Here is a 24,737-nt window from a genome sequence, read left to right as displayed (position 1 = left end):
CGTAAAAATCGTTTTGTTGGTTTAAAAAGCACTGAAACCTTTAGATGATCTCCTGCTACGTGAGATCCTCTAAAGGTTTAGAGGATCTCACGTGAACCATCCAGACCCCTCAGGTCTCGGATCTGCTCTCGGCCTCCAGAATCAAACTAACCAGTGAGAAGCAGCGTTCAGTTTTCAAGCTTCACGTTTGTGAAGCTCCAGAGATTTGCAGGTCAGCTGCAAATCTTAGTTCTTTTAAATCAATGCTAAAAATGTTGCCACAGCCTCATAAACTAACTTTTAGTTGGTTTCACTCTTTTATTTCTAATGTGATCTATTCATTCTTTTATTCTGTAGTTAACTCCCACGCTCTGCTTCGAATCCTCTCTGGAAAAACACGTGTGAGGCTCCAACTTTCGTTTGTCTAATTAAATCTCTGTTGTTTCAGTCAGTTCATGATCATAAACTCATCATGAACTTGCCTTGTTTTTATATTATTCATTATGTGTCTTTGTATTTGCACCACAGAGGAGCAGCAGGCTTTCTAATGTGTGGGCTGGGGGGTTGTGGGTAATGTAGTCACCTGTGACACAGTGAGCAGCAGAACCCCGTCTCCTTAGCCTCCACTTCTTCTTCTTCTTTCTTTTTCTTTCTCCTGGTCTTCTTCTTCTTGCTGCTGGTGGCGCTCTGCAGTGAGCCAGTATGTCGCCTGCCAGTCGGACCAGGAACCATCACACTCAGGCTGCTTTCTGATTGGCTGCCAGCTGTCTGTCTGTGTCGCACAAACATCTTAATGTTAACGGAACATTCTGACATTAGAAGATTTTGATACTGAAGTGAACATTAATTTAAGAGGGTGATCAGAACAATGTCAATAAAGTTTTTGTGGCAGTTCCTCGGGCATCCACCTGTCTGTAAGCTCCGCCTTCTTGCCTACTGCTGGTCCTATCAGTCGGCTCTTCCATCTGTCTGCAAGAATCAACGAGTTGTTGATTACTGATCATTTTAATATGATGACTGATTATTGATCATCAGAAGAAGAACTGACCTGAACAGTTATTGTGGCGATGAGCGTTTTGTGATGAAACATTCCTGAACGTCCTCAGACAGACAGAACACGCCGCCGCCGCCTCCGCCTCCTCTTCCTCTTCCTCTTCCTCTTCCTCCTCTTCCGCCCTCTGTACTTTCCTGTAGTGGCTCCTCCAATGAGGTTCTAGGTCATTCCAGCTGTTGGCCGTCCAACTGCAGTGGACGCAGCTGAAGCCGCCTGATGCTCGGTGAGACTGGATGTGAACGTCCAGGAGCCGCTTGGACGAAAGCATCAGAGGACAAAGGAGACATGGCAGCACCGTCCTCCTCTGTTGACCGTTTGTCTTGCACTGCTTCCTGTCGTCCTGGGGCGCACAGGGGGGGGCGTTCTGGGGGAGGAAGGTGTTGGGTTGGGGAAGGAGGGGGAGGATGTTTGGCGGCTGAGATACGACAAAGTCCGAGAGTCATGAGGTGAGCAGACTGAGCCATCTCCTCCTTAGTGGCGGGGGGGGTGATGTGACAAGACAGATCCACTGAGCCCCCCTGCAGATGGAAGATGGACTCCGCCCCCTCCTTCTCCTCCCCCTCTTCCTCCTCAAACAGCGTGCTGACCTAATGAGGAGAAGAGACACATACGTCTCACACATCCAACTGTCCTGTGTGCGAGTGTGTGTGTGCGAGTGTGTCTGTGTGTGTGTGTCTCAGGTGTGTCACCTCACAGGTGTGTGCAACCTGCAGCCCTCCCTCCGTGCTGATGTCACAGGTGGGTGGGCTCATGTTGTCCAGCATGTTGTAGAGCAGGAAGTCCTCGTCCTCGTTGCTCTGCTTCGAGTGTCCGTTCAGGTCCAGCTGATAGGGCGATGCCCCCTGGTGGAGCCCCGCCTCCTCTCCACCCTCAACACCATCCCCTTCATCAGCCTCCCCCAGGTAGGCGAGGGCGGGGGGGCGGTGCCTCTGCAGCAGGTGGCTGTTGATGGCAGGCTTGAGGCCGCAGGTGAACTGACAGAGTTTACACCGATACAGCTCCACCAGGAAGGACTCCACCAGCCCCCCCGCCTCCCCCGACAGCCCCTCCACCTCCCCACAGTACAGACTGGAGATCACAGCCCCACCCACTACCTGCAGAGGGACAGGGCTGATGTCACGGAACCTCTGCTTCACTGATGACATCACCACCACGTCAGCAGGTTTCAGCCCGCTATCCTCTGATTGGACAGAAGAAGCAGAAATATCAGATATACAAAACATGCTCACAATAAAATTATTTAAATCTCAGTTTCATCTCCAAACAATACATCAAGCAAATATTAGTTAAAGAATAAAAAACTGTATAACTGTATAAGAAATAAGAAATAATTCCAAAAATATACACAATAGAAGTGCAGTATAATTCTGCTTTTTTCTTTTGAATGTGAAATTTGACCAACATACGGTTTTTGTTCATCATAATATGAATTCAATATCATTTACAATATCCAGTATTAGCCTACTCTATCATTTGTACTTACTGACCCTTTATTTAAGTATTAGTAACTTTGCTTATCTTATTCTCGATTCTATACAAATGACTGTGTTTGTGTTTGTGTAGATTCACTTCACTCATGTTTCTCTGAAACGTTTAACGATTCAACAACAGCAGAGGAAACGGAGCTAATGGCTAACGGAGCTAACGGAGCTAACGGCTAACAGAGCTAAAGGGGCTAACGGTGAAATGAAGTAGCAGCTGCAGCACTAACGTTAAACGTTAAACGTTATAACGTTAAAACGAGATATAATTTAACACGTTCACAAACTCACCTAAAGACACACTATTTACTTCCTCTACTTCTTCTTCTACGATCTGAAAGGAAACGTTGCATCTCTCTACCGCCACCTACAGGAGATGGATAAGAAGGACAGGATGTATTATATAAAAAATAATACATGTCTGTTTCCAGTTCATGGTTAAATCAATCAAAAATACATTATTAATTAAGAAACAAACTGAAACTGAATTAACCTCTGTTTCTTATTGTGTAGTGATGACAAGTGTCTGTCAGCGACTGGAGGTCATAACAATCAATCAATAAATCATCAGTAAAAACTCAGGAGACCTTAAAGTGTGTCTGTGTCTTTAATAACTCCTGAATAACACTTGGATAACTCTTTTATAGTTTATTAATAACAAATTAATAACTCATCAATAACTAATAAATAAAACCTTATTAACTCTTTAATAAAACCTTAACTCATCACTTGTGTCTTCTTTCACGTTCAGCTGTAAGTTAAGGGAGAAGTCAGGAAACCTTTAACCTACTTTATCTCTTCATTAAGGTCTTTTAATTCTGACCCCTCCCCCTAAGGCTGTAACTTCCTGTTTGTCTCATCTCTGAACTCTGTGCTTTAACTGACACCAAGTCAACGACAACCACGCTGACAGACGAAGAGACGGCTGTGAGTTCTGTCTCTCATTCTGTCTGTAACTGTCTGTAACTCTGTCTGTAACTGTCTGTCACTCTGTCTGTAACTGTCTGTAACTGTCTGTAACTGTCTGTCACTATGTCTGTAACTGTCTGTCATTCTGTCTGTAACTGTCTGTAACTGTCTGTCATTCTGTCTGTAACTGTCTGTAACTGTCTGTCACTCTGTCTGTAACTGTCTGTCACTTTCTCTCATTCTGTCTGTAACTGTCTGTAACTGTCTATCACTCTGTCTGTAACTGTCTGTAACTGTCTCTCACTCTGTCTGTAACTGTCTGTCACTCTGTCTGTAACTGTCTGTAACTGTCTGTCACTCTGTCTGTAACTGTCTGTAACTGTCTATCACTCTGTCTGTAACTGTCTGTAACTGTCTCTCACTCTGTCTGTAACTGTCTGTAACTGTCTCTCACTCTGTCTGTAACTGTCTGTAACTGTCTCTCACTCTGTCTGTAACTGTCTGTCACTCTGTCTGTAACTGTCTGTAACTGTCTGTCACTCTGTCTGTAACTGTCTGTCACTCTGTCTGTAACTGTCTGTAACTGTCTGTCACTCTGTCTGTAACTGTCTGTCACTCTGTCTGTAACTGTCTGTAACTGTCTATCACTCTGTCTGTAACTGTCTGTCACTCTGTCTGTAACTGTCTGTAACTGTCTGTCACTCTGTCTGTAACTGTCTGTCACTCTGTCTGTAACTGTCTGTAACTGTCTGTCACTCTGTCTGTAACTGTCTGTAACTGTCTGTCACTCTGTCTGTAACTGTCTGTAACTGTCTGTCACTCTGTCTGTAACTGTCTGTAACTGTCTATCACTCTGTCTGTAACTGTCTGTAACTGTCTCTCACTCTGTCTGTAACTGTCTGTCACTCTGTCTGTAACTGTCTGTAACTGTCTGTCACTCTGTCTGTAACTGTCTGTCACTCTGTCTGTAACTGTCTGTAACTGTCTGTCACTCTGTCTGTAACTGTCTGTAACTGTCTGTCACTCTGTCTGTACCTGTTTGTAACTGAACCGGTATTTTGGATGAATGATGAGTATCTTCATGTTCTCTTATCACACAACATCTGTTCATCATCTGTTCATCATCAGGAAAATGAAGTGCACCTCCACCTTCAAACTGTTAAACTTGATTGATTGATTGATTGATTGATTGATTGATTCCTGTGAAGGTCACTGAATGACCTCATCAACATGAATCGGACTTATGACCTCATGGATGACTTCATGAACATCACAGGATTCACCACAAACGTAAGAAACGATCGGTTCCGTTAGTTATTGATTATGTTGGAGTTTGATGAGGTCATTGATTGGTTTGACCAATGAATGGTCAACATGCAGCAGGTGAGTTCACGTGTTTCCTCTCTTCCAATAGGAACCATCCTTGTTCACCACTGATGATGACTACGAGTACGAGGACCTGATGTGTGACCGCGCCCCGGTGCGGAGCTTCAGGCGTCTGTGGGAGCCGCCGCTCTTCTGGATGATCACCCTGGTGGGCGGAGCCGGGAACCTGGCTGTGGTGTGGATCTACCTGAACTTCCGGCAGCGACTGAAGACCATGTCAGATGTTTACCTGCTGAACCTGGCCGTGGCCGACCTGCTGTTCCTGGTCACACTGCCGCTGTGGGCGGCCGAGGCATCACACGGCTGGATCTTTGGCTGTGCCCTCTGCAAGGTGAACTCCGCCCTCTACAAGGTCAACCTGTTCAGCAGCATGCTGCTGCTCACATGCATCAGTGTGGACCGCTACGTGGTCATCGTGCAGACCACCAAGGCACAAAACTCACAGCTGGAGCGCCGTCGCCACAGCCGGCTGGTGTGTGTGGGGGTGTGGCTTCTGGCCCTGCTGCTGGCCACTCCTGAGCTTGTGTTTGCCACCACGGTTAAGGTGGACTCTCAGCCGTACTGCAGCATGGTGTACCCCCCTGATCTGGGCAACGGCACTAAGATCCTGGTGCTGTCCATACTGGTGAGCATGGGGTTCTTCCTACCCTTCATCATCATGGCGTTCTGCTACAGCGTCATTGTCGCCAAGCTGATCAATACCCGAAACTTCCAAAAGCACAAGGCCATGCGCGTCATACTGGTTGTGGTGGTAGTGTTCGTCATGTCCCAGCTGCCCTACAATGGCGTACTGGTCATGATGGCGACGCAGGCCTCCAACATGACTATAACGGACTGCGAGGCCCTGAAGCGCTTCGACATCGTGGGACATGTGCTGAAGAGTCTGGCTTACATGCACGCCTGCCTCAACCCCTTCCTCTATGCGTTTGTGGGCGTTCGATTCCGCCGCGACGTCCTGCGGCTCCTGCGCTTCAGCAGCAGCCGCTGCCTGCAACTGGTCAGCAAGAATCCACTGGGAGAGACCAGTAGGAGTCCACTGAGCTCCACTCGAGCCTCGGTGATGTCAGACAGCGACACCTCGCAGGTGCTGTCACTGTGACCATGTGACCTCCACACACATCATCTCATTACTCTCCATCATTTGATCCTGTTTTACTTCAAGCTGTTTTAAAATAATTGAAACTTTGTCTTTCCTGAATATTTCCAGGACTTTCTGAGAATTAGTTTGTTGATGATAATGATAAATAAAGAGACCTGTACTTAGGTTTGGTCATGAAACTTCTGTTTTCTTCTCATATTGACTTTGTTGCACCTTTAACAGGAAGTGAATCTCATGATGGACGTAAAGAGAAGCAACGTGATTGAAGAACAGAACTCATGTGTAACTCTCAGTTAAAAGATGACAGATGCTCATGTGTAAATAGTCTCTGGATGTTTTGGTCCATGAGTTTGTTCGTGGGAGCGTGACAAACAGGAGGACGTTGATCAGTCACACTGGTTTCTTCACTTCCTCCTCACATCCTGTTTATGTTTTCACTCTGTTCTGTAAAAACATCTCAATGTTTGTATTCATTTTGATTCACATGTTTTTATTCAAATGTGTGAAAAATATCAAATGAAGGATTTTTTTCTATTTCTAATGTAAAAACCTTTTAGAAAAATCCAAAGTGGTAAAACAATGGAGTCACTGTATCATTTCAGACTGCGGACACATTACACACATTACACACATTACACACATTACACACATTACACACATTACTCACAGTTTCAACCTAATCAACAGTTTCATATTGAATCAGATTAATGTCTTTGTTAACCGGCTGCGTACCACAAGCTTTTAAAGTAGCTGTAATTAAACCTCTGCTTCAAAAGCCCACTCTACATCCAGAGGTGTCAGCTGATGGACCCACATCAAACCTTCATGTCCTCACATGATGGACATGTGTCTGTCCTGGTCCTGTTGGATCTTAGTTCAGCATCTGACCCCACAGATCATAGGATTCTGCTACAAAGACTGGAACCACATGTTGGGACCAGAGGAACATTAGACTGGTTTAAATCATATTATCACATAGATTTCAGTTCATGTTAACACTGACTCCTCCATGCACACACAGGTGAGTCATGGAGCTCCACAGGGTTCTGTCCCAGGACCGATGCTCTTCACCTTATATCTGCTCCTTTAGGCCACCTCCTCAGAAAGCCCCTCGTCCACTGTGACGCAGACGACACCCAGCTGTACATATATGAAGCTGATGAATCAAATCACTGAGTCCAACTTCACGTCTCAAGAACATCCAGGTCTGGATGACCCACAACTTCTTACTTCTTCATTCAGACCAAATTGAGGTCGTTTTAATTGTCCCTTAACATCTCAGAAGACACTGTGGGACCAGCTAGTCCCCTTGGTGTTAGTTTGTCCCCCAGCTCCACTGTGAGGAACCTGAGTTAGGACCAGGACATGTGACCCACATATAGAACAAGTCTCTAGGACAGCTTTCTTCCACCTTGTCTCAGACAAGATGTCCTGAGCTGGTGCTCTGCTTTCAACAGAAAACTCCTCCTGAATGACACTCCAGATGAGCTCCTGTATAAAGTCACACTCCACAGAATCAAACACTGACCTGTTGACTTGAAAGATTACTCATGGACTCGGTTTGGATTAAAAAGCAATCGATAGCGTTTAATGGAGACGTGGACTCAGAGGAAAATGTCCACAGAAATTCTTAGACCCGTCCTCATCATCTGAATTTTAATATCCTGGGGTCCGGGCGACTGAGGTTGACCGACAAGTGACATGCAGAGGGCGGGTGTTATGGAGAGTTATGCCTTCCTGCCAAGGACGGTGAAACTAGATAACACAATTGTTCACTAACTTGAGAACAATTAATGTTCATAGAACTTTATGCAGTAAAACTCTGGTCTCTTACATTTCCAAGTGAGTTATACAATAAACTGTGTGACCTCCACTCACCAGCCTGCATGACACTAAAGAAATATTAACTTGATCATCTATCTATCTCTCTCCCTCTCTCTCTCTCCCTCAGTCTCGCTCTCCCTCAGTCTCTCTATCTCTCTCCCTCAGTCTCGCTCTCCCTCAGTCTCTCTATCTCTCTCCCTCTCTCTCTCTCCCTCTCTCTCAGTCTCCCTCTCCCTCAGTCTCTCTCTCTCTCGCTCTCTCTCTCTCTCTCTCTCTCTCAGTCTCCCTCTCCCTCAGTCTCTCTCTCTCTCTCTCTCTCTCGCTCTCTCTCTCCCTCTCTTTCTCTCTCTCTCTCATTCTCCCTCTCCCTCAGTCTCTCTCTCTCTCCCTCTCTTTCTCTCTCTCTCTCTTTCTCTCTCTCAGTCTCGCTCTCCCTCAGTCTCTCTCTCTTGCTCTCTCTCTCCCTCTCTTTCTCTCTCTCTCTCTCAGTCTCCCTCTCCCTCAGTCTCTCTCTCTCTCTCTCTCCCTCTCTCTCTCTCTCTCTCCCTCAGTCTCTCTCTCTCTCTCTCTCTCTCTCTCTCTCTCTCTACACACATACAACAGACAAATAACAGATTAACCGATTACCTGATAAATTGATAAACAGCCTTAGTCCTTTACTTTAAGTTTCGATTCTTTGGTTTATTATTGATTATTGAATGAGTTGTTTGTACCGGAAGCGGCCGGAGATGTAGTTTCGCTGAGGGACCTGCGAGAGGCAGCATCGCTGTGCTGCGGCTCCACAGCTGAAGAAGAAGAAACCCGGAAGCGGAAGGTCAGCGGCTTGTTGTGAGTAAAGCTTCTTTGAACAGAACTCGACTCTTTCTTATTTAACGCGTCTGATCGAGAATCAATAATAAACCAATCTCCCACAGATGTTATGTTTATGTCTGTGACAGAAAACGACGGAACATGAGAACTTATCTTTTCTCATCAGTTTTTAAAATGTATTGAACATAACTTTTAACAATAGATGAATATGATTTATAGATTTTCATCTATAAATAAATTCATGAAAATGATTTCAGTGCAGGAGACTGTCAGGCGTGTTGGTTTATCCCAAATAAGAGACGAGCCGGACTGGTCCAATTCAAGTATTTATTGAGATGCAATGAAAGTTGAACAACATGGACAATTATCACAGCCTAGGCTAAATCAGTTCGCAATAGGTAGTTAATAATGGCCCCGAACAAAAGGGGTTTGATATAATTATAACAGTAGATTTAATATGATTGGTTATGAAAGATAAACCTAAAATATTGAATTCCTAACAAGACCTATTAAATAAAAAGCTGAAGAGATATGTCCCCACAGAAAAAACGTTTTACACATGCAAAAAACAATTTAATATATAATTTGCTAATCAAAGGAGAGTTGACCATTTCTTCAAGTACTACAATGAATATGGTATATACCCATCAAACTGTATTAATCACTATATGAGAGACATCATGAAACAGCATGCCTTCAACATTAAGTGAGATACAATTATTTTATATATATACAAAATCTATTCCTTACAGGGCGAGAGAAAAACCGGTGCCTTCCGAAACGCTGCATAGGAAAGAGAAACCCTACAGACTACTTTGAAGTGGGTTTCTCTGATCTTTATTGTTATTACACTTTATTATACTCTATGTACATCTTATATAAAATTTACCCCAAAAAACCATCTTGTCCAGAAGGTTCCCTTTGCAGTACGTCATTTAAAAACAAAGTTGAAATAAGTTGAATTTTCAATCCAACAAACTCTTGAACATATAAACGATTTTAGATTATTAAAATAAATACTTTCTCCCACTGAAAGTTCAACCTTTATGTGTAATTTGTCTGGTGTATGACCATAAAGTGTATATATATGTATATATACACTTTATGGTCATACATAGATGAGAAAAGCTTTCTGGTTATATACACATAACAAAATATGATTCATCACATTCATTTCTGACACTGCCATAAACCAATGTCCACTATCATTACCTTTGTGATTAATATCATTACCCGGAAATCATCACACCGGCCGAATAAGATGTTCCATGAAAATTCATAAAGAAAACTGATTCCACTGCTGTTTCCAGAATTTCATGTCCTCCTCAGCTGAGTGAGTCTCTTGCAGAAAAACACAATTTCCCTTTTGCTTCTTACAGTAAAGAAAGATTTCCTTGTGTTTCACATCATTTTTCAATCCTCTAGGTTTTAAAGATATGAAAGAAAACATGATAGAAGTCAATAATCTCTAGAAAATGTGTATAAAGGATATTTTAAAGATTAGCAGGACTGAGTAACTTGACCAGACATGTTAAGTGCAATAACCATCAACAGTCAAACCAGAATCTTCCCAGAAATGCTCTCAGTAGGAATTGGATCATGATTTGCGTCTGTGTGTAGATGGAAGCAGCAGCAGCCTTCTAGCCTGGATGCCAGACGAATTTAGCCCCGCCCACAACAGATTTGGTCGGGCAGTTCGGTCTGGAGTCGCTCCATTGGGAAAAAATTATGGCCGGACCGGGCCAATCAGATTGTCAGGGCGGGCTTTATACGATGATTGACAGATGATCAACGGTGACGTAATCAACCATGTCACCAAAGTGCCCTCGGGTTGAATTCGTTTTCAACAAACATGCCTGCCGCTGGCGAGCTGAGATGTGTAGATGCTGCCATTGAGTCTGTTTTAGAAGACATCGACAGCGCATTCATTTTGAAAGAGGAACACAGAACGTGGAGGCGACGCCAGAGCACCGCGCTAATCCCTATCGCCCCGGCGCTTGGCTGTTCACAACGGACACTGAAGCGATGCTGAACCGCCGGGCAGCGCTAATAATATCACCCGTTGATCCAGTAGATCGCTGCACGGCTTTGTGCCGGTCACACCGGAGGCTGAAGCACCGCGCTGCGCCAAGGCTGCCTCGCGGTGCTTCAGCCTCCGGTGTGACCGGCACAAAGTTTTAACATGGGAGTGGATGGGAGCCAGCTGTTATTTAAGGCTTGGCGCTGCGCTGAAGCGTCCGGTGTGAACCCGGCGTTAGTAAATAACTCACAATGCGTTGCTTAGCATACGTCACATACTACGTTGCTCTGATTGGTTGTAGGTCTATCCAATTGAGCGAAGAGGAATTTTACTTCCTGGTCAGTTGAAACACGCCCCATCATTTTTTCCCAATGGAGCGACTCCAGACCGAACTGCCCGACCAAAATGTTGTGGGCGGGGCTAAGTTCGTCTGGCATCCAGGCTAGCAGCCTTCCTTCCCAGGCCACGGACTGGTTCTCTGGTCGACCGGCCAGCTGCAGATTCCACAACATGCTCTTCATGTGCATTTCTTTTTGAAGATCCCGACCTTGTCTTGAAGAACAACGATTTCCTCCTCATTTCTATTTCTCGTGTATCTTCGTGGTCACAGGTTCTGGAGAGCTGCCAGGTTACAGTCGTGGTCAAACATCCTATTCAGTCCTCTTGGTTCTAACAACAATCATTAACTTAATAAATCGACAGACTTACACGTGCTTCATGATGCAAGAATTAACTTTACAAGAACAGTAGCAAAATAGCTGCTACTCACTCCGCCATCTTGGAACCCCCCCCCCCCCCCCCCACATTTCTCATCAGATGTTTCACTTCTGTTTGTCCTGAGACAGGAAGTGACATCATCTCTGACTCTGAAATTTTCTATTCCTTTAGCTTTTTCTTCACTGGTCAAAAACAGGAAGTGGCATCTTGTTAAATATACAAAATGTCCGACCTCTGGCAAAACGCCATGGACCATGCTGTCGCCATCGCACGGAAATCTGGAGAGGTCTTTTTTTTTATTTTTTATATTTGTTGTTATATTTATCTGTCATCAGATCAGACAGAAATAGTTTTGATCTGTGTATTGATCTGTGTTTGGATCAGCTGGTACGTGAGGCTCTGCGTGACGACAGGAAGGTGATGACGAAGAGTTCATCCATCGACCTGGTGACGAAGACGGACCAGAAGGTCGAGCAGCTCATCATCCAATCAGTGAGGGAGAAATTCCCCTCACACAGGTAGAACCCCCCCCCCCCCACAGCGTGTGACTGGAAGCTTGAATAATTACACAGATCGACTTTGTGTGTGTCAGGTTCATAGGGGAGGAGTCAGTGGCGGCAGGGGAAACATGTGACCTGACGGACACTCCCACCTGGATCATCGACCCCATCGATGGGACCACCAACTTCGTTCATGCGTCAGTTCATTAATTAATTATTAATGAAACAGTTTAATGGCATCATGATGTTTAGGGACTGTGACAGCGCTCGCTGACCTTTGACCTTCTTGTTTCTGACAGTTTCCCTTTTGTTGCTGTTTCCATCGGCTTCTACGTCAACAAGCAGGTGAGAGGTCGACTCAGTGCTGCCATCTACAGGAGCACAGCAGAGAGTCAGCCTGGTTCTGTGTAGTTCAGATGTTCTAGTACTCTGTCTGGATGTCATCTGTGGTTCTGATGTTGTAGAACAGTCTGAAGGTTCTCTGTGGTTCTACTGTTCTGTGTCTCCTCTCTGACAGAGTGAGTTTGCTGTTGTGTTCAGTTGTCTGGAAGACAAGATGTTCACTGCGAGGAGAGGGGGGGGAGCGTTCTGTAACGGAGAACCGCTGCAGGTTTCTGATCAGGAAGGTCTGTAATCATTAATATGTCCACATCAACAATTTGGTGATGACACCTGTCAGATAAATGACACGTCAGGATGCTCTGATCCAATCAGAGACAAGAATCCGACTCTTGACGTTTTGTTTCTCAGACGTTCGTCAGTCGATCATCGCCACCGAGTTCGGATCCAACAGAGACGTCGAGGCTGTCGACAAGATCTTCTCCAGTCTGAGGAACATCCTGTGTCTCCCTGTGCAGGGGTAACACACAACAGACACACACCTGACACACACACCTGGAACACACACCTCAGACAAACACCTGAGGCACACACCATACCCACACACTTGACAGATGCTTGTGTAACACACACACCTGACACACACACTTGTCACACGCAGGGTTCGCAGTGCAGGCACCGCAGCCATCAACATGTGTCTGGTGGCGTCTGGTTGTGTGGAGGCGTATTATGAGATCGGCGTCCACGTGTGGGACGTCGCTGCCGCCTCGCTGATCGTCTCTGAGGCCGGAGGAGTCCTGATGGACGTGGATGGTAAGTATGGAGCCTGGTGGCAGGTGGAGGTTCCAGCCTCAGACGCTGAGTGTCTCTGATCTTTGTTCAGGAGGAGCCGTGGACCTGATGTCCAGAAGAATCATTGCTGCTAACAACAGAACCATCGCTGAGAACCTCGTCAAGGAGATCGAGTCCTTCAGTCCAACCAGAGACGACACTCCGCCTCCACAAGTGTGAGGAGCTGCAGTGCATTGTGGGCTATACAACAGATTTAATGTCACTTGGTTTGTGTAAAGTTTGTCTGATATTATTAAACATTAGGAATCATTATTGATCGGCCATGACACGAGGTAGAGGGCAGCAGTCCCACGAGTTTATGAAGTGAAACCTGCTCCTGGTGGTTCAGCTCTCTGCTGCAGGTCGTTCATCGTGTTTCCTGAGTGGCTCCTTCTTCTTCACCTTCATCTGGTCACCGGCTTTGTCCTCACGTTAATATTCACTGTAGCTTTTTTTGTCTTTTCTGGTTTCCAGTGGAAGGGTTTTTCTGTTTGTGGAATTTCTGAACTTAGAACTTTTGCTGTAAGTACCTTTGCTGTTATTAAAGGTCACCTTTTGTTATTTCCTTTCACCTGGCTTCTTCTTTTGGGTCGTCCTGTTTTCCTCATTCATCACAACCGTGAGGTACCAATGGAGTGAGTGAGCAGCCGAGCACTCAGCTGATCCTCAATCAGCACAGACAAGCAGTCTAAGGCCGAGAGGGCAGAAGCAGATGTAAAGAGCAATCAAATCACTTTCCAGTTCAAACGCCTCTTCAAACTGCCCTATTTAAATATGTTAAACATAATTTAATGTGATAATATTGGTACAATGCTCATGGTCGACCGTCAGCACCTGTGAATGTTCAATAGATATATACAGTGGAGGAAATAATTATTTGATCCCTCGCTGACTTTGTAAGTTTGCCCATTCACAAAGACACAAACAGTCTATAATTTTAATGGTAGGTTTATTACAATAGTGAGAGATGGAATATCAAAAGGAAAATCCAGGAAATCACTTTAAATAAAATATATAAACAGACTTCCAGAGAGCATTTTATCGAGTGAAATAAGTATTTGATCCCCTGCCAATAAATGGCTTAGTACTTGGTGGCAAACCCTTGTTGGAAAGCACAGAGGTCAGAGGTTTCTTGTAGTTAATTACCAGGTTTGTGCTCGATCAAGAGGAATCTTGGTCCACTCCTCTTTGCAAATCATCTCCAAATCCTTAAGGTTTTGAGGCTGTCGCTTCGCAACTCGAAGCTTCAGCTCCCTCCACAGATTTTCGATGGGATTAAGGTCCGGAGACTGACTTGGCCACTCCATGACCTTAATGTGTTTCCTTTTGAGCCACTCCTTTGTTGCCTTGGCCGTATGTTTTGGGTCATTGTCCTGCTGGAAGACCCATCCACGACCCATTTTCAGTGCTCTGGCGGAGGGAAGAAGGTTGTCACTCAGGATTTTACGGTACATGGCCCCGTCCATCTTTCCATCAATGCGGTGAAGTCGTCCTGTCCCCTTAGCAGAGAAACACCCCCAAAGCATAATGCTTCCACCTCCATACTTGACGGTGGGGATGGTGTTCTTGGGGTCATAGTCAGTATTTTTCCTCCTCCAAACACGGCGAGTCGAGTTGATGCCAAAGAGCTCAATTTTGGTTTCATCTGACCACAGCACTTGCTCCCAAGACTTCTCTGAATCATTCAGGTGATCATTGAGGAACTTCAGACGGGCCTGTACATGTGCATTCTTGAGCAGGGGGACCTTGCGGGCACTGCAGGATCTTAATCCATTGCGGCGTAGTGTGTTCCCAATGGTTTTCTTGGTGACTGTGGTCCCAGCTGCCTTGAGATCATTAGCAAGCTCCTCGCGTGTAGTTCTTGGATCATTTCTCACCTTCCTCATCATCAGTGATACCCAACGAGGTGAGATTTTGCAAGGAGCCCCAGAACGAGGACGATTGATGGTTGTTTTGTGCGTCTTCCATTTTCGAACGATCGCACCAACAGTTGTCTCCTTCTCACCCAGCTTCTTGCCTATGGTCTTGTAGCCCAATCCAGCCTTGTGCAGGTCTACAATCTTGTCCCTGATGTCCTTAGACAACTCTTTGGTCTTGCCCATGGTGGAGAGTTTGGAGTCTGACTGATGAATGCATGTACAGGTGTCTTTTATACAGGTGATTGGTGACTGATTGACACACAGGTGTCTTTGCTGCAGGTAACATGTTTTTTTCAGTGTATCTAAGGAGTAGGAGTATTTAACCAGTCTGTGGGAGACAGAATTGTTGATGGTTGGCAGGGGATCAAATACTTATTTCACTCGATAAAATGCAAGTCTGTTTATATATTTTATTTAAAGTGATTTCCTGGATTTTCCTTTTGATATTCCATCTCTCACTATTGTAATAAACCTACCATTAAAATTATAGACTGTTTGTGTCTTTGTGAATGGGCAAACTTACAAAATCAGCGAGGGATCAAATAATTATTTCCTCCACTGTATATATATAAATATAAAATGAGACTTCCGGTGGAACTGCGGTAAATCGAGAGATTTCTTTACAAACAACCAAAACAAGAAATAAACCTGATTTACAGATTCAGCAGCAAGTGATGAAGACGAGTTTACACCTGCTCTTGTTCTGAGGAACAGACGTGACAACTGGATGTGGTGTTAAAGGTCCCATATTTGAAACCATCAGACAGTGGTTCTCGACTGGTCTGGCTTCGGGACCCACCATCACCCCTTAATGACAAGTTTAATTTATTTCATGAAAAGATGGAGCAGTTTGAACCTGAGACAGAATATCACAGTATAAGACTTTCACTATTTGTGGTTTTCATGGAGACTGGAAGATGAATGATGTTTAAAGATATTTATTATGTCCTTTATTGAAACAGTGCAGAAGAATAAAAACACACAAATGTTAACAAATGCTTCCTGTTAACCACACTGTGTACTGAGAAGCTCGTTAGCAGCATTAGCATATTAGAACTTGTCTCTACTCATTAGCATTTAACTTGTTGAAGTTAATGTCACTTCTAGACTCTGATTGGCTACTTGAATTTCTTTGGCCCTCGGGTGTGTTTCTATGAACTCCAGTGAGCCAATCATAAGCCACAGAGGGAAGCTAACAGGGGATGTCACCAATGATGTCACTGGCATTAAAAACAAAACCTCTAAACCACAGTCAGTGGTTGCTCGGGTGACAGAGCACTGGCTTTTAATGGAGTGGCGTGCTGGGAGGGGGCGGACCTCCAGTCGTCACAGCAGAGGTCAGAGGTCGAAGGTCATGCTGGAGTTTCAGTGGTGAGCGTGGTCGCTTCCTGAGAGGAACTTGATTCGTTAGAGTCTAAAGAACAGAGAAAATCCTACTCAGTGATTGGCTGAAAGTAACAATAACGAATAACAAACTAAAGAGTGTGAAGTGTTTGATTCCACTAAAGCCTTCTGGAGTCTCAGGTGGAAACAGAGTTAGAGCAGAATCCAACACAACTGAAGTCGATGGTGAGCAAAGCTCCAGACTTAATGCAACAGGAGAAACACAACCCGCCTCCATCGGCTCCTGTGATGTCATCAAGTGTTGATACTAAACGTCTCTGATAGGCTCCTTCACGTTCAGCTGCACACCTACTGTGTGTTCACATGTTACCAGAACTTCTAACGCTGCTTTGAGTTGAGCTTGAACGTCCTGGTGGACACTTGATGACGCCACAGGAGCCGGATTGTGACATGTTGTTTTCTTTCTGTCGTTGTATTACGACTGAAGAAGAAGTGTTGAGTAGATAATGAGGGAATTTCATATTTGGGGTGAACATCCCTTCAGGACATTTTAAGGGTTTGTGTTTATGACGAGTATTTAGCCACTGACCAGACGCAGGCGGTGAGCGTACAGCGGCTCCAGCTCCTCTGGTTTCCGAGTCGGCACCGCCACATGATGGCGCTGCAGCTCTGCTGTCATCTCTGCCACATTAAAGAGGACGGCCGGGTCGGCACCGCGACAGTTGATCAACTCCACCAAATGCTCCTTATAGTGCAACCTGCCAGAAGAGACGGGGGAGACCGACTGATCGACCCGACCAAGTTCTTCACATGGGAAGAAGCACTGACACCTGCTGGAAGAATCTAGACCCATGTTCTCCTATGATCTGATAGGTCAGTAGTAGTTGTAGTTTGTGGATCTTATCTTGGCCGTGACCTGCTTCAGCATCAGTCACCATGGTGGTTTACTCCCAGATAGTGTGTTGGTGAGAGTTTAGTCTTACCGGCAGTATCCTCTGTATTCAGCCGCTCGTCCACATGGCTTCTCCCGCAGGCCGCCGTGGTCCCTCAGCTCCAAAACCAAACACACTCCTGAAAACCAACCAAGATGTTAAAAAGATGAGGGAACCCAGTTCACACCTGAGAAGCAGAAGAGACGTCACCTGTCACACCGCTGTCAGAGGAGCTGCCATTGGCTGCTTCAAACCAGGTCGGAGACACTCTGTGATACTGTGAGAAAAGAAGCACAGTTCACGTCCACAACAAGGGACAGGTCCGTCCAACAGTGTCAGGGCTGCTGACCTGCAGCAGCAGCTGGAGGCGGCTCACGCTCCAGTCCCTCAGGTGGTACAGACAGTCTCTGGGGTGGTGGGCATGAAGACCTTTGTTCCCACAGTCAGCAGAGAAACCACAGACCTGAAATCAAAAGAACATCATATCCAAGTGATTTTTCTGGAGCAAGTTCTTTAAGGTGCACCTCAAGTGAAAGTTCTGAAGAGCAACTCCGTTTTATTAATGCTTCCAAATACTTGAACTGGACAAATCAACAGTGGAACCAGTAGAACTCACCGCTCCCTGGCTGAACGTCCGACTGCAGCTTCCACAGAACTGATGCTGACACTGACTGCAGGTGAAGTGGAGACAACCTCCTCTAGACAAACTGAAGACACAGAGACACCCAGGACACTCTATATACACACACACACACACACACACACACACACACACACACACACACACACACACACACACACACACACACACACACACACACACACACACACACACACACACACACACACACACACAAACACACACACACACACACACACACACACACACACAGTCATTGACATAATGCATTCCCTTAACCTTAACCATCAAAACTAAATACTAGGGCTGTGAAATGATTAAAATTTTTAATCAAATTAATCACAGGTTTCTATGGATTAATCATGATTAATCACATTACCGATTTTCTCGGAATATTTTTGTGAAAACAAGATTTATGACATTTAACTTTTCTTTTGTGCTGCAACTCAGCAGTTCTTCAGCAGTTATCATTGCTTTTCCATATGGAACATTAATATAATCTTCATCCTAAACAGAATTCGGGTTCCTTAGCCATTGTGTGGTTGAATAAAACTTTTTTTTTAAAATTAAACAGAAATTATTTGAGCTTCTTAGCCATAGGATGGTTGACATTTTTTATATTTTTTGTCACACAACCATTAACCACACCATGATACAATCTAATGCCTCTAAAGGCCCTCTTAGCTACTCGGTCTTTAGCCAGTTGGTGAGGCAAACTAACTTGTTCAAATTCTCTGACAGTAAAGCTGACCGCTTCTTTTGCACAATGTGTCCTGCGAGTGAGTCTGGTTTGGCGCATTCCACTTGAACGCCCCTCGCCGACCAACACATGCTTCGCGTTGCGGTGGTTAGGCGGGTATTGCTACGGTGAAACGATAACGTCTTCTCGCAGAGTGTGCATATCACCTTGGTTTTACTGAATGTTCGATCTTTGTTTTTTTGGAACACGATCTTCCCGTCCAGAAGGTCCTCAGGTTCATCAGAATTATCCATGTTGTTTGTTTGTTTGAATGGCAGCTGCCGTCTGACTGCATTAGAGCGGCGACTAGTGCAGAGGCGGCGGAATTGGAAGGTCCTTCTGCGCATGCGTTAAATGCGTTAAAAAAAAAAAACGAATTAATCCTGTAATTTAATCATAACGCGTTAACGCGTTATTTTTCACAGCTCTACTAAATACTTACCTAACCCTAACCCTATTCTATTCTAACCCTAACACCAAGTCTTAACCCTCAAACAGCCCTTTGAATCTGTGAGGATCAGACAAAATGTCCTCACAACGTTGGTATAGATACACACACAAACACACTCCCTCTCTCCCAGTGTTTGCTAAGAGCCGTTGGGACAGTTTATGTTCTGGTTCTTAATGATCTTTAAAGTTCAGTGACAGCTTTGGGCTCTAGGGCCCGAGGGGCCTCAGGGGCCCGAGGAGCCTCAGGGACCTCAGGGGCCTCAGGGATCCGAGGGGCCTCAGGGGCCTCAGGGACCTCAGGGCCCGAGGAGCCTCAGGGACCTCAGGGGCCTCAGGGATCCGAGGGGCCTCAGGGGCCTCAGGGACCTCAGGGCCCGAGGAGCCTCAGGGACCTCAGGGGCCTCAGGGATCCGAGGGGCCTCAGGGACCTCAGGGCCCGAGGAGCCTCAGGGACCTCAGGGGCCTCAGGGACCTCAGGGGCTTCAGGGGCCTCAGGGGACCTTAGGGGACCTTAGGGGACCTCAGGGGCCTCAGGGGCCTCAGGGGACCTCAGGGGACCTTAGGGGACCCCAGGGGCCTCAGGGACCTCAGGGGCCCGGGTTCGTACCGATGCTGTTGTAGCTGAGCAGTGTGGCGTCGTCTGACTTGTTCTGCTGCTGCCACAGTCTGAACTGATCACATGACCGACCCTGATGATGACGGGACCACTGGGGAACAAACAAACGTGTCACTATGAGTCACAGTGATGTCACTATGTTGTCACAGTAAGTCCAAGTGATGTCATAGAGTCACAATGATGTCACGATGAGTCACAGTGATGGCTGCAGACCCGCCTGTTTTGTATCAGTACAGTGTGTGTGTGTGTGTGTGTGTGTGTGTGTGTGTGTGTGTGTGTGTGTGTGTGTGTGTGTGTGTGTCTTACAGGGGATCTACACTGAGAGCAGGTACTCTTCTTACAGTTGGGACAGTCCATCCTCAGTCGCTCAGCTTCATGAAGTATACCGAACGAACACTGTAACACACACACACACAATCAGTTCATGTGAACATAAGAAGACATCTTTGATCTGTCTGTCCACTGTAACTGAAAACTGGGTCCCCACACAAAAGGAAGTTTAGTTTGTTTATTTATTATAAATCCAGGAATTTACGTGAGAACACCAGCAGAAATTCTTCATCTCCTGAAGAGCTCGATCTCTGAGTTTCCTCTGGAAGAGTTCATGAACCTGAGGAGACAGGAAGTGACGGATCTACACAAACAAACAAACACACAAACAATCAAAATATATAAGAAAACTGAAAGACTTTCATTTTTGACGACTGTTTCAATGGATTAAATAAATCGATTAAGGCATCAGCGGAGCATGTGACCTGTTTACCTGAGTGTCCAGAAGGTTGAAGTATTCCATGGACTCTACCATCGCCCCCTGACCTTTGACCTCCGGTCTGCCACACTGAGGACAAACCAGCTGGTCGACGCTTCGCTCTTTAATAGCCGCTGAGAAAAAGGTTTTGAAACAAGTCTGACACAGGAAGCAGGAGCAGTGAGTCATGGTGATGATCTGCAGAAAATAAAGGGAAGAGGAACTTGACAGAAGAAAACTTCTGTATCAGAGAAGATCACCTGAGACGTCCATGGTCTCACCTTGCTAAAGGTCACCTGGTCTTGGCAGATGGGGCAGCAGTGAGTCAGGAACCTGAGAGCTGATGGCAGGTCTCTGTTGAGTCGGACCGCCTCCATGACATCACTGGGCCTGAAGCTACGTCCCTCCATCCTCATTAGAGACAGGAAGATGGACGCCTGGTCTGGTGGAAGATGGTCCACCATCTGAAGAGGGACAGAAAACTGAGACTAACTGGGACCAACACCTGAAATGGATTTAGACCTTCAGTCGCCCTCACCTTGATGTGGCCCCCTCCAACTGCTACTTCACGCTGACTCTGAGGACACGTGTACTGAGGACGTCCAGGTTGTGGCCCAGAGCCCGCCCCCTGCTTGTCTCTCGCTGGTGAGTCACTCTGTTGGTCTCTACTTGACTCGTCCAGTCTCAGAGCCCCCATCATCCTGCTGAGGGGCTCATGAGGGAGACCTGCAGGAACCAAAACCAAGTGGAGTAAAGTCAGTTTCATTCCAGTTGGGTTCTGTGGTTCGATTCCCGAATCCTCCAGGCTGTGTGTGTCTGTTCATGCGTACCTCAGCTCAGTCAGCTTGTTAACCTGAGCTCACATGTCCAGTCTCACCTGAGAAGGTGGCGCTCAGCAGGAGGTTAGAGGAGGAAGGAGGAGCACTGAAGTCGATCCCCAGCAGCTCCTCAGCGTACGACTTCCTCACCCTCATCTCCCTGCTCTGCTCCCATTGGCTGGCTGAAACACAGGGGGAGGAGCTTCATTACATTAAATGTCATTTGGCGGACACTTTTATCGAAAGCGACTTATAGTTGGTGTATTCATCATCTATGAGGGGCCATGTAGGGGTTCAGTATCTTGCCCAAGGACACTTCGGCATGCAGATGGGAAAGAGGGAGGATTGAACCCCGACCTTCTGGTTGGAGGACCAACACTCTGCCCCTCTTCATCACGTAACAAACATGCATGATACAGTTAGCATGTTAAAAAGGTCATATTTAGCTCAGATATGATTATCTCAACAGAAGTTTACCTTTCTGTGCAGACAGAAGGGGGGAGGTGATGGAGGGATGGTTGAGACTGTAGGAAGAGGACACAGAGCATTAAAAACTTGATAAAGATAATAATAATATTTAACAATCATCAACATCACATGTGGTGATAACCTGTGTGACCTTCCATCTGCAAGGGGCAGGACTTGCTCGGGACACCTGGCATAAAGGGGTGTGTCGACTTGGAAGGCCCGCCTCATCTCTGACATGAGCAGTGATAGGTTGGACACACCCTGACAGGAAGTGACATCAACATTAGCAAAATAGACAAGTTATTTGTAACATCGGAAATATTGATTCAAATTTGAAATTAAGTTTGTTCTTGAAATCAAAAAGAGCCGATAAGTAGGGCTGAGTCAACACGGGATGATTCATATGTGGAATTAAAGCGATCATTTTTTAAACATATTAACGCATTAATAGAATGATCCGCTCCATGTAACCCCCCCCCCCACCCCCCCTCTTGCTCAGAGACAAAAAAAAAGAGCAAAGGCTAAGATGCCACAATTGTTTAGGATGAAGGTTCTTTGAGTTTAATAAATAAAAATGTTCTAAATAATATCATCAACTGTTTGCTCAGAGGCAAAGCAAAGAGACAGCCTCATTTAATTATGGTGTGGAATGTTTCAGTTTGATTTGATTTATTTTTCAATCTAAATAACCCTAACCCTAACCCTGTTCTAAAATCATTTGGAATTGTCATCAATAAAAAAACATTAATCACAGCCACCCTGGGATTAGTCTGATTAATAATTGTAATCGTTTTACAGCCCTACTAATAAGAGATCCATTAAAGAACCAGAGAAGAACCTAAGATAAAATGTTGGAACTGGAGGGAAGACTTGTCTGTTTCCCAGGTCCAGAATAGAACCTCAGATTCAAGAGGACGGATTCTGTCCTGGCCCTGGTTTAGTGGACCAGCAGCAGTGACAGGATCTGGACAGTTGTAACCAGGTGGACTGGGCATGCTAACTGGGACTTACACGTGTCCAGTTCTTGAGTTCAGTCAGACTGATGTTGCCGGAGGCGTCCACACAGCGACAGGACGGGTTAATCAGCATGGTGACGGATGGACAGACATAACAGCGAGGACGGGACACTGGATGGGTCTCATGAAGCCAGATGCATACTGGGATATTATACTCACTTCCTGTAGAGTCAACAAAACCAGACTGATCCAGACCAGACTGCAAACAGCACACATACACAGTATTGTACTTCTATCTTAATGGGAACAATAATAGGCATAATGCATTTGCCAGCCCCTAACCTTAACCCAACATAATGCCTAACTCTAGGCTAAACCTAATTCGTACCAAGTCTCAACCCCAAATAGCCGATTGAAAGTGCGGACTGTTCAAAATGTCCTCACCCGGTAGGGTCTGTGCTCAAAACAGTCCTCACAATGATATAAGTAGTATAAGTATACACACACAGTGTTAGAATATTATTTAAAACTACGAATCTCTTTATTCTGTAACTGTTATTTGTATTCAAGTGTTATTTGCTTTAAATTGTCTTCATCTTTTACAAATAAAGGTTCTTCTGGAAATCTTCTGTCTCAGAATAAATAAGACGTCTGCTCTAACGTTATGTGGATCTGACTTACGTCACGTCTGAATCTCCAACATGTTTGTACAAGCGCGCACATTCTTATGTCAAGTGGCGTTAGCATCTTTCAAATCTTGATTTGCTCATACCCCACAGGTACACATGAGGGCATAGTCCAGGTCAGACCAGGTCACCTGGTGGTCTCACCTTCATAGTGAACAGGAAGTGTCCCGGCCAGGTAAACCAGCTTCTTCTTGTCTTTGTTTGGAAAACCTGTGAAGACCAACAAAGGCTACATTAATCAATAATATTTGATAAACAGATTTATTATTTTGATTTATAAGTAATAAAATCTGATCCAGATCGTTTTGGATCAGACCCAAGTCCACCAGGAACCAACAAGACCCGATTCTGAAGACCTGTGGTGTACAGTCTGTCAACGTGCTTTTATTGTGAAACAGAAGGGATAATTTCCATACTTACAATAAAAATCCACATAAAGTCGAAGATCAGAGTAAAGGGTTCGAACCCGCTGCAGATCGATCACAGTCTGTTCTGGAAACACGTATTTACACTGAGGGACAGATAGGACACTGTTAGCATCAAGCTAGCCCTGACAGCCATGAATGGGTCATAAAGGAGAGTCCCTGTTAGCTCCACATGCTAACCAGGTAGCAGCAGCTGGAGTGATGAAGTCAGATTAGAAACTGAAAGTTAGAGACTCACCTCCATCAGAGTCCGCAGCTCGTCCTCTGCTTTCACTCGAGACATGTCCTGCTCCACAAACACCTGCTAACATGCTAAAAGGCTAACAGGCTAACAGCTGTAGGCTCTCATGTAAATACACACATCCACATGAGCTTCCAGCTTTTCAAATTAAAAGACCAATCTGGATTCGAGTCATTGTACAAATAAATCACTTAAAACACAATCAAATATCAGTCATTAAGCTTTAATGTGAAAGTTTCTCTTCTTTTTAAAATTCCCTTGAACCATGACATCATGTTCTTAGAGGATCTGAGGAGCTGGTGTGGTTCGAGTCTCTGAGGAGGACCAGGGTCTTCAGAGACCCACAAGATCCTCTGAGCTCCTCTGAGGAGCTTCTGAAAGATCTAGATTCCCTTCAGAGGATGAACCTCTGTCAGCTGCTGGAGCCCAACAGAACCATATTGTGATCATATTCATAGTGAGATCATATTCAGATCTGCTCTGGTTCATGAACAGTTTGACTACAAAAACAATCCCAGATGTTTTACCAGATGTTCTTCCTGCATTCAGCAGCTGGAACTGTTTCTTTTATTCTGGAAGTTTGTTCTGCTCAGATTTTTATTATTCACCAGTTTGATCCTCGGCTCTGCTGTCAGCCCCCCCCCCCCCCCCCCCTCATATCCAGAAGAAAAGCTGAGTTAGCTGAACAGATTAAACCAGCATCATGTGACCACTTGGCCTGATTGTCAGGTGGAGTTCAGCTGGATAACTGGTCCAGGTTCAGGTTCATGTTAGAACATCTGAAATCATGTGAAAGAATAGCAGGA

General features: G+C 45.4%; 4 protein-coding genes across 7 annotated transcripts; 2 read left to right on the top strand and 2 right to left on the bottom strand.

Moving 5' to 3' along the window:
• Positions 1 to 671: 671 nt before the first annotated feature.
• On the bottom strand, positions 672 to 2,859 carry si:dkey-154p10.3 (uncharacterized). Its single transcript, XM_053438889.1, has 5 exons — positions 2,806 to 2,859; positions 1,723 to 2,213; positions 1,028 to 1,620; positions 888 to 944; positions 672 to 751 (listed from the first exon to the last, which is right to left on the bottom strand). Exons 2-3 carry the CDS (start codon positions 2,176 to 2,178, stop codon positions 1,198 to 1,200), a joined length of 879 nt encoding a protein of 292 aa, XP_053294864.1. The 5' UTR covers positions 2,179 to 2,213; positions 2,806 to 2,859; the 3' UTR covers positions 672 to 751; positions 888 to 944; positions 1,028 to 1,197.
• Positions 2,860 to 3,340: 481 nt separating this feature from the next.
• ccr9a (chemokine (C-C motif) receptor 9a) lies at positions 3,341 to 6,488 on the top strand. The gene is made up of 3 exons (XM_053438884.1): positions 3,341 to 3,441; positions 4,632 to 4,713; positions 4,838 to 6,488. Exons 2-3 carry the CDS (start codon positions 4,654 to 4,656, stop codon positions 5,906 to 5,908), a joined length of 1,131 nt encoding a protein of 376 aa, XP_053294859.1. The 5' UTR covers positions 3,341 to 3,441; positions 4,632 to 4,653; the 3' UTR covers positions 5,909 to 6,488.
• Positions 6,489 to 8,092: 1,604 nt separating this feature from the next.
• Positions 8,093 to 13,510, top strand: impa1 (inositol monophosphatase 1). Of its 3 annotated transcripts, XM_053438886.1 has the most exons (10): positions 8,099 to 8,560; positions 9,295 to 9,362; positions 11,451 to 11,565; positions 11,664 to 11,797; positions 11,872 to 11,976; positions 12,079 to 12,124; positions 12,297 to 12,405; positions 12,530 to 12,638; positions 12,780 to 12,931; positions 13,002 to 13,510. In XM_053438886.1, exons 3-10 carry the CDS (start codon positions 11,503 to 11,505, stop codon positions 13,127 to 13,129), a joined length of 846 nt encoding a protein of 281 aa, XP_053294861.1. In that variant the 5' UTR covers positions 8,099 to 8,560; positions 9,295 to 9,362; positions 11,451 to 11,502; the 3' UTR covers positions 13,130 to 13,510. The 3 variants fall into 3 exon arrangements, with proteins under 3 accessions (XP_053294862.1, XP_053294861.1, XP_053294860.1); XM_053438885.1 differs by lacking the exon at positions 9,295 to 9,362 and having other exon boundaries at positions 8,103 to 8,560; XM_053438887.1 differs by lacking the exons at positions 9,295 to 9,362; positions 11,451 to 11,565 and having other exon boundaries at positions 8,093 to 8,560.
• A 2,280-nt stretch (positions 13,511 to 15,790) lies between these two features.
• On the bottom strand, positions 15,791 to 24,513 carry si:dkey-181m9.8 (E3 ubiquitin-protein ligase RNF31). 2 transcript variants are annotated; one of them, XM_053438691.1, is made up of 19 exons: positions 23,929 to 24,513; positions 23,686 to 23,776; positions 23,410 to 23,475; positions 22,635 to 22,801; positions 21,775 to 21,884; positions 21,633 to 21,679; positions 21,215 to 21,337; positions 20,876 to 21,063; positions 20,619 to 20,801; positions 20,353 to 20,535; positions 20,125 to 20,223; positions 19,896 to 19,985; positions 19,581 to 19,680; positions 17,761 to 17,879; positions 17,494 to 17,607; positions 17,355 to 17,421; positions 17,196 to 17,283; positions 16,802 to 16,970; positions 15,791 to 16,282 (listed from the first exon to the last, which is right to left on the bottom strand). In XM_053438691.1, exons 1-19 carry the CDS (start codon positions 23,971 to 23,973, stop codon positions 16,154 to 16,156), a joined length of 2,178 nt encoding a protein of 725 aa, XP_053294666.1. In that variant the 5' UTR covers positions 23,974 to 24,513; the 3' UTR covers positions 15,791 to 16,153. The 2 variants fall into 2 exon arrangements, with proteins under 2 accessions (XP_053294666.1, XP_053294665.1); XM_053438690.1 differs by having other exon boundaries at positions 21,766 to 21,884; positions 23,929 to 24,512.
• Positions 24,514 to 24,737: the final 224 nt, after the last annotated feature.

Source organism: Pleuronectes platessa, chromosome 13 (assembly GCF_947347685.1).
Source record: "Pleuronectes platessa chromosome 13, fPlePla1.1, whole genome shotgun sequence".
NCBI lineage: Eukaryota > Metazoa > Chordata > Actinopteri > Pleuronectiformes > Pleuronectidae > Pleuronectes > Pleuronectes platessa.
Note: the sequence above shows the minus strand (reverse complement) of the source record. Positions and strands in the feature narration are given on the sequence as shown.